This window comes from Nicotiana tabacum, chromosome 6, assembly GCF_000715075.1.
Source record: "Nicotiana tabacum cultivar K326 chromosome 6, ASM71507v2, whole genome shotgun sequence".
In the NCBI taxonomy this organism is placed as follows: Eukaryota; Viridiplantae; Streptophyta; class Magnoliopsida; order Solanales; family Solanaceae; genus Nicotiana; species Nicotiana tabacum.
Window position 1 is genome coordinate 13,575,644 of NC_134085.1, and position 9,235 is coordinate 13,584,878.

Consider the following 9,235-nt stretch of genomic DNA (forward strand, 5'->3'; position numbering starts at 1 on the left):
ATCAGAAAAAATTACAACTTCTTTTTTCTTTGGTAGCAGAACTAGGTTGGAGTGTGTTACACACTTGGGTAGCTCATGACCATTGAAAAAAGCCCTCACCATGTCGTACAGGTTATCCCCTATTATGTCCCAACAAGAATGATAGAATTTGCATGTCATACCGTTTGGCCCCCCAGCACTATCACCATTTAGTCCGAGTACTGCCACTTTAACCTCCTCTTTTGTTAGCTGCTTAATCAATTCTGCATTCTGCTCAGTGTTAATCAGATTAGGAACATGCTCTAGGATATCAAATGATGAAGGAGTAGCTGCTTCTGTGAACTGTTCCTCGTAGAATTTGATAGCCTCTTCTGCAATTTCTTGTTCTTCTTCAATCCATGTTCCTCTACTCTTTTGAATTATTTTAAGCTGAAGTCTCTTCCTCCTACCTCTCACTTGTGCGTGAAAGAACTTAGTGTTTCTATCCCCTTCCTTGAACCAAGTCATGCCTGCCTTTTGTTGTCAATATTTCTCCTCTAGTGCAAGACATTTGATCAATTCTGCCTGAACCTTTTGTAGCCTTTCCCTGTTCATCCCTGTAGGATTTGCTTCAAATTCTGCTTCATGAACCATCACTACCTCCTCCATGCTTGCTATCTTTTGGAAAATATCTCCAAATGTAGCCTTACTCCACAGTGAAAGGGCCTTCTTTAGTTTTTTTAACTTATGATTAAAAAGAATATAAGGATTTGTACTGAAATCAGCTGTCCAATTCTCTTTCACCACATCTTTAAAAGTTGCATGTTCCACCCAGAAATTCAAGAACTTAAAAGGCTTTTTAATTGGTGGATTCTCGATATCACACTTCAGATACATTGGACTATGATCGGAACCAGTCTTTGACAAATGTTGCACCTCTATTCCTGGAAATGTTTGTTGGAACTGAAGATTGGCCAAGCATCTATCTAGCCTTTTGAATATACAGTCTTCCTCTGCTCTCCCATTCCACCATGTAAAAATGCTACCTTTAAATCCAAGGTCGAAGAGATTGCAAGTGTTGACGCAGTGTCGAAAATCATCAATTTCATTCAATGACACAGGTAACCCACCAAACTTCTCTTCTTCATCCCATATTACATTGAAATCTCCTCCTACAATCCATGGTGCATCCATATCCCTTGCCATTGCATATAATGAATCTCATAATTCTATCCTATCAATTGCATCACACTTAGTATATATCAATGTTAGGACAAACTCCACATGCGATTCAGTATGAAACAATCTTAGTGTTAATTGTTGCACCATATTGTACATAGAAGTTACCTCAAATACCTCATCTATGAAAGCCCAGATCTTGTTTGAAACATTTGAAATTTCTTGTGCAAATCCTATCTTGTTTCTGTACCTTTCCAGTTTTTTTGCTTGTTGATTTGGCTCCATTAATCCTACAAATTCATAGTGATTTTTCCTGTGCATTTTTGTCACCCTTTCAAAGGCCTGTTGTGTGTTGACTGACCTTATATTCCAAATGAGAGCATTCATCACTAATTGTTTGATTTAGTTAGCATTCTCCTTGTGTGCACCCCAGGTTTTGGGACTGCCAAATTATCTTTTTGTTGCTTCTTCTTACCTTTTGCTGCCGATTTTGCCTTTTCCACTTTCGTAGGTGATAAGTCACCTTGCCTTGCAGCATGCATAAGGTGTTGGGTAGTTGATTCTTGATCCATGTCGTATCCTGATCTACCAGGATCTTCTCCTTCTTCATTGTCTTCTTTCCCTCCTGATGTAACTCCAAATGCATTCTTTTTAGGGACCAAGGCCTTCTCTTCTCCTTGTTTTAACAGCTGCAACAGGTTTTTCTCCAATGTAACAGTAACATTTACTATTTTTGTTTTTTGTTTTGTCTGTTTCTCCTTCTCTGTTGTGTTGTGTCCTTGTGGGTCTTCTTGTGATTTCTGATGTTTATCTTCTTCTGTTCCTCCAGGATCATTTACCTCTGATCCTCCCATTATTAAAAAATTACCAGTTGTATTGTTGTCATTGGCATTGAGCTCTCCATTTACACTTTGCTCATCTTCTTTTTTGTCCTTCTCATTTGGTTCCTCGTCAGCTTGTGCTCCTAGTGGTACTTCGTTCTCCTCTGAATCGTATTCCCTTTGTGCATCCTATAGCCTGCCTCCACAGCCTTGCACTCTTTCTTTAAATGTAGACGATTTTGACCCTTCTGCTTGAGAATTTAGAGTTTTATTAAGTACCTTGTTCACTAATGTATCTTGTGATGGGATTTCCTGGCATGATGTATTTATCTTCACTATTCCTTCTCTTGTTTTATCCTTGAAACTTCTTTCTACCCATTGTGCAGTATCATTTTTTGCTTTTGATGCCTCATTTCCATTGACTAGACAATTAGTGGAACCAATCCCCGAAGAGTTAATATGAAAAGCTTGTGCTGCTGGATTTAACTTTCCCTCATTATTGACCATATTTTTTGGTTTTTGCTTCATAGATGCTTGGTTATGAAGTGATGAACTGTTTGTTGTTGCATTAGCTGCCACCATTGCCAATTGACTAACAGGTTCTTCCTCTTCATCCATCCCTTGTAATATTGCAAACTTGTTAGCTACTTGAACATGATCATTATCCTTCGATGATATCCATCCTTTCTACTTCTACTTCTGTGAACTGAATAACATGTTCTCCGTTCAATATTGTAGGTGGTCGAATGGGAATTGGCTTAACTTCCTGTTGCTCCTGCATTGCATCATTTAAAGTGCAAGGTTTCAGAAATTTGGAGTAATCCATCGGCTGTTTCTTGTTATTTGTGTTCTCTGATGTTTGTGCAATGTTTGGAGGAGGTTGTGTAGGCAGCGCAACCACCAAATGTGGCTGGCCACCTGCTTGTGTGTCCATTACAGATGTAATTCTTTAGCACTTTAATTACATGACTGTGAGCACGTGATTTTTGTTTCGCGCGACAATCGCTCCAAAAGAAATAAAAAAAATAACAATTGGTCCTGCTGTACAATTTTTGGATTTTTACATGGCACTTTGTTAATTATTTATGATTTTTTCCCATTTTTATTTTTATTAAAACAAAATACAAAAAATGTATGTGTCATGCATAATTTGAACCGTAACCCGGTTGTTAAATAGAAAATCATAAATAGGCATCTTTGTCCGTGATTTTGTTTTGTTTGATTTTACCTGTTTTAAAATATTTTTATGCGTGTGCAAATAATTGTATTAAGTGTTTATGAAATTTTATTTTTATTTACTTAAGTTTTGTTCTAAAATAAAAAAAAATAATAAAAGAGAGTGCAAAATTGGGTTTGAAAATCAGTTTGGGCTGATTTTCACCTTAATTCAGGGCCCAAACAGACAACCCAACCCAAATCACCCGGTCCAGTCCAGTTGATACCCAGAGCGTCCAAACGACGCCGTTTTAATCCAGTCTGATCTGGGCCGTTGATCTCAGATTGATCAACGGCCAAGATCACTTCCTCATAACCCCTGATGAACCCGACCCATTTCCACCTGGACCAACCCAAACCCCCTTTAGATGAAACGACACCGTTTCCCCTAAGCCTTCAGATCCAAGCCATTGATTTCGATTGATCCGACGGCTGAGATCAACCCACCCATTCCATATATAAGCCCCTCACCATACCCTGCCCCCCTATCCAATACCCCAGCCTTCGTCTTCACCAAACCCTTCCCCTTCAAACCCTAGCCGCCCCCATCTCCCTTCACCAGAAACCCGGCGGCATGAACGCCGGTGACCTTCACCTTAACACACTAGGACCACCTTGACACCCTGAACATGGATCCACCAACCGTTCAGCTCGAATCCCATCCCACCTTCTCGAATCTTCATTTGAAGATTCGAGTCAAAACTCGATCTACACCGATCTGCCCTAAATTCATACCAGACACTCCCCAGACCCCCCTCTTGACCAAACCATGCTTGGTTTGGTCCGAATCTGACCAGGGAAGAATGAATCCCAGATCTAATTTTTGGAACCTTAGGGTCCCTCATCACTGGTCCGTATCTTGTTCAAGCCGGAGAGATTAAGGTCTAATGGACCTTAATCGAAGTGTTTCTCATCTGAGAAACACTTCGATTAAAGTCCGTTCAGCCTTAAGAAAGGTCTGTTCGAATCCAAGTTAAGATTTTCGATTTTTCGGGGTTTAAGGTGAGTTTTGCTTTCTTTTCTTTATTTGTTTTAGTCCATGTGATTGTTTAAAAGGCTGTTCATGTTGTTGTGAAATTTGTGTTTCGAATTTTACCAACTGTGTCCTGTCCACCTTGCCTGAACCCCTGTTGTTTGATTGAGTCCTTCTCCTAATTGTTCTGATAATGTGTATGTATGTATTTGTTGTGCAATTAGTTGAATTTCAAATGTGAACTGACCAACTGATTCCTCGAGTACAATTTTGCTTAGTCAGTACAATTCGAATCATGTGTTCGATACTGTTAAATGTCTGATTTTTGGTTTCGATTGTATGTGTTATAACTAGTATAGTCGAGTCGACATATGTTGTCAATTAGTTTCAGTTGTCCAAACAATAACAAATCGACTTACTTCTGCTAAGCATTTGCTTGAATCAATTAGGAACTGAGTTTGTTTACTTATAGTTGTTAATTTGAATCAGAAATGTAAAAGGAATGTTTTGTTTAAGTTCTGAATTGGAGGGCATGTGCACTTGTGCACAACATGTGCATTTGTGCACCACAGGTACATTTGTGCACAGCCTGGTTCCTGCATAAAGGGCTTTTTGATTTAAAAATAGTTTGACAGCATGTGCTGTCAGACATATTCTGCTGCCCATTCCCCTGCTTTAGTTTAAAAAGTATTAAACCTCATTTAAAAGGGTAAGTCTGCCAAGGAATGTGATGGGTTGGGGGGGGGTTAATACTTAAATGGCTAAGTGGAACTGAAAAGAGGACAACACATGGGAGGTGGGCTGATTGTCTAACAGGCTGTAAAAGGGTGGAATTTAAGCTATAAAAGGGGGAACTTCCATCAGTTAAAAGCAAGAAGACATCTGATATTAGGGAGGGAGGACTGAGATTGAATTTTGGGAACTGAATTGATTTTGAAAACAAAAAATTTTGAAAAAGGAGAAGGCAGGTAGATCTTTAGACTAAACTCAGACTTTTTGGAGATTTGATTGTTAGATATATACAGACACCTACGAGAGAGGAAAAGATACAGAAAATATGCAACTATTTCTTCCTTGTTTGTGTGATTCTCAGTTTGTTCAACCTGTTCAATCAACTCTGTTTTCTTTCAAGTATCAGCTGAGTTCATTGGTTGATTCACATTGTTTGTTTCTCCTGGATTTGGTCTGTCTTGGAGTTTTGTTTCTACTGCATTGTTTGCTGCTGTCTTTCTGCCATTTTTCCATCGGCTCTAACTGTATCTTGCACTGGGAGCTGTTCTATTTGTTACCTGCTGTTACTGCTGCTGTTTCTATTGCCATTGTCATTCTACTGACTTCATTTCTTCTTCGATTGTAAGCATTCCCAGGTACACACTCCTGAAACCTTGTTGGCTGAAAGTTTGAAGTTTGAAGCTGAAATAAAGAAACGAACATCTGTTTACTTTACAATCCTTGTGTTCAAAAATAGTTTGAATGGTAGCTTGGTCTGTATTTGTCTAAGTTAGTCCCAACCACGATTGCTCTGTATGAATTATGCATATCTTGATTGACATATTAGATAATATTGTTTGTTAGATCAGACGTATTTTCAATGTGTATAACCATTAGGTTTCGATTTAGCTATAACAGTATAATATAGAATCGTGGCAAGCACCTGTACATATTTTGTCTAGACTTTTGAACTGTCAAATTTGTTATATTTGGCTCCATTTAATTTCAAGATAAATGTACCCCAAGCTAATTCTCATGTGGTGTTACGTTGATAGGATGACCATGTGTGTCAACCCTCTTGTTAGATTACTTGTTCCTATATAGGTTCGATATGGGTTTCGATATAGATTCATTGTTTCGAAATAATGCGACTACTTTTTTTGAGTTCAATTAACAGTAGTTTTTCTAATAAACAACTGATTTCATTTATCAAGCCCAAATGAGCTAGTTTTGAAATTCAAACTGGAAGGTCGTTTTTAATGCAAATTTAGTGTACGTTATTAGTTTGCTTGCAATCCCCCTTAGCAAATTAACAAAGCTCATTCACTCCTTGAAGACAAGGCCTGAGGTAATTCTCATCTCATAAACAACCAATTAGGTAATCAAACAAAATTCAGATTCGTCAAACATAGTAGATATTTAGTATATAGTTGCTTAAACAAGTAAGTTCGGTCTTTCTCTTTTATTTTTAAAGACAAATATAATAGGAACGTAGTCGCTTTAGGATATCCTTTTCTAAAATAATGAGACGAGCCTCGCCAAAATAAAAATGCAAATTGCGGGGCCCTCAATAATTAACCATAATAAATATTTAGAATTCAGGATAGGCCGTTAGTGTATTTCATGGCCTTCTCCAAAAATAATAACGCGTTAGACTCTTTAGGCGTGGCTTAATTAAACTATATTCTTAAATTCGGGTGCACATTGATGTGACCCAAATCCAAATCTCAACGGAGTCGAAATGCGTTAACAACTACGGGTGCATTGATTGTGACGTGGTTCGCGATGCGTTTTCGCGACGTTGCAATTCTATAAAAATAAATGATAATAATAAAAGCGGTTTAAACTTAATAAAAGCGCGTAAGTCATAACATGTATTTAAATCAGATATTTAGCCATTATAACAATTTAAGCAACCGTGCTAGAACCACGGGATTCGAGGGTGCCTAACACCTTCCCTCGGGTCAACAGAATTCCTTACTTAGAATTTCTGGTTCGCAGACTTCATTTGGAAAAGTCGAAAATTTCCTCGATTTGGGATTCAAGATAAACCGGTGACTTGAGACACCAAAAGCCAAACCTTTCCCAAGTGGCGACTCTGAATTAAATAAATAATCCCATTTCGAATATTGTCACTTAAATTGGAAAAACTCCCCTCGCGCATTTAACCCTTCGGGGCCGGGCGCGCAAAAAGGAGGTGTGACAGCTCTGGCGACTCTGCTGGGGAATATTAACCCAGAACCACTGGTTCAGGGTTCAAGAATTCGAGCTTAGAATAATTGTTATATTTGGCTTTATTATCTGATCTTTATTACATGTTTCTGCATAACGTGCTAAATGTTATCTTTTACCGCTTTGATATTACATGAACTGTATATAAACTGTGCCGAAACCCTTCTCTTCTTACCTCCGGGGAGAAGCTCGCTGGTCGAGACTCCCTATTCTGTTAATGTCAATACCTGAAATAAGAAAGAGGTCGGACAAGTTACAAAGCCGGACGATCTCGCAGGTCCCCGGTACATAGCCCCCTCCTCGACTCGAGTTGTCCGCTCGGGTACACAGTCTAGAACAAATACCCAGGTTACAAACCTAGAATAACTTGACTTCATGCCGGATCCCTAATAGGAACGCTTATTTGCATCATGTTGCATTTGACTTAGGGGACTCAACACAGGGGTTGGGTCCGTCTAGGACTAGCAACCTGAAATGAAAAGACCATCATGCTGCATTCCTATCTGTGTTGCGCATTTATTTGCTTCGGTTCCGCATGCCGACCGGTTTCTAAAAAAGAAAAATAGCAGCGTAGGGAGATAATTACTTATTTTGGAAAAATAAAACCAATGTCCAAGTAGTGTCAAAACCTCGCCGGAATTTTTCTAAAAAAAAAAAAAAGAATAAAAATAAAATTTGTCTTCTTAGTTTGAGTTATTAAAAAAAAATAATATAAAAATTTTTCTTTTTTTTTATCACTTCCAAAATCAAAAAAAAAGAAGGTATTTATTTAAAAGTAAAAAAAAACGGAAATTCATAATTCAAAAAAAATGTTGTCTCTTTCGTAGTACCCCTTTTATAAATTCAGACTAATAGTCCAAATATTTCCTACAAAAAAAAATATATTTTCTTTAGTCTTTATCTCTTTGCAAAAGAAAAAATATAATAAAAATACGTATTCTTGATTTCTAGGTTTATTTGATTTTTTCTATTTACGATATTCGAGAACTACGCCGGTTTGATTCTCATCGGATGTGAGATACGTAGGCAACCCTCATCGGGTCCAACCCCACTTTTTGCTAAAATAGCCAAAAATCAATAAATAAATAAAAACGTGTCAAATTTTAAATTTTGTCATAAATAAGTGGGGTGGTGTCCAACCTTCCCTTTTGCTAAAAATAGCCAAAATATATGTCAAATTTTAAATCTGTCATAAATAAGTCGGGTGATGATGTTTTGTCGTAAATAGCCGAATGTTCCCGAAAGGGACGCCGAAAGGCTGACTTTGCATAAACAGCCACCTTTGGGTCATTTTTTAAGGTTTGGTCCAGTTGACCCACACAACCTTAAAATCTTCGTCACTGAGGCGTTGAAAGGTCGTGTTGGCAATATTGAGTTTTCTAATTTGAAAAAAAAACGATAAAAAGAGTCATAAATAAGTCAGGCGATGCTGTTTTGTCATAAATAGCCGAATGTTCCCGAAAGGGACGCCGGAAGGCTGACTTTGCATAAACAGCCACCTTTGGGTCTTGTTTAGTATTTTTGTCCAGTTGACCCACACGGCCTTAAAATCTTCGTCCTCAAAGTGTTTAAAAGCCGTGTTCAAAGCTTGATCCCCTTTGTAAAATATTTTTTAGTCAAAGTCATTTTTGTTGAAATCACCTTAATAAATGTGCAGGATGAGCACGATGCAAAATGAACATTTTTCAATAATGACCAAAATCCCTGTCAAGTTACGGCTATGGTGGAATGATCTAGGTGCTGAAGGACAAAATGAGGTCAAGAAATATCTGAAAGGTCTTGTGGGTTTGTTGGAAATCCAGCCTCGGGGAGATATCATAAGAGCTTTGGTTACCTATTGGGACCCGGCGCACAATGTTTTCCATTTCTCTGATTTTGAACTCACCCCGACTTTGGAAGAAATGGCCGGATACATCGGGAATACTGAACTTCCCTTGAGGCAAAAATACTTGGTCGCCCCAAGAGTTGTCACGGTACATAGGTTCCTAGATTCATTGAAGATACCTAGAACAGTCCACAACCCGGATCTGGCAGCCGAATTTTGTACTCCATGCTTCATATATGATAGGTACGGTCATGAGGGGGGATTCAATAATCCAATCAACAAACTGTGCAGCAAAGGAGTTCGTCAGAAGTGGGACAAGCA

At 38.3% G+C, this 9,235-nt stretch overlaps 1 protein-coding gene across 1 annotated transcript; it reads right to left on the minus strand.

Annotated features, from left to right (window-relative positions):
- Positions 1-501: 501 nt before the first annotated feature.
- On the minus strand, positions 502-1,164 carry LOC142181710 (uncharacterized). Its single transcript, XM_075255148.1, has one exon. It carries the CDS (start codon positions 1,162-1,164, stop codon positions 502-504), a length of 663 nt encoding a protein of 220 aa, XP_075111249.1.
- Between the last annotated feature and the right edge of the window lie 8,071 nt (positions 1,165-9,235).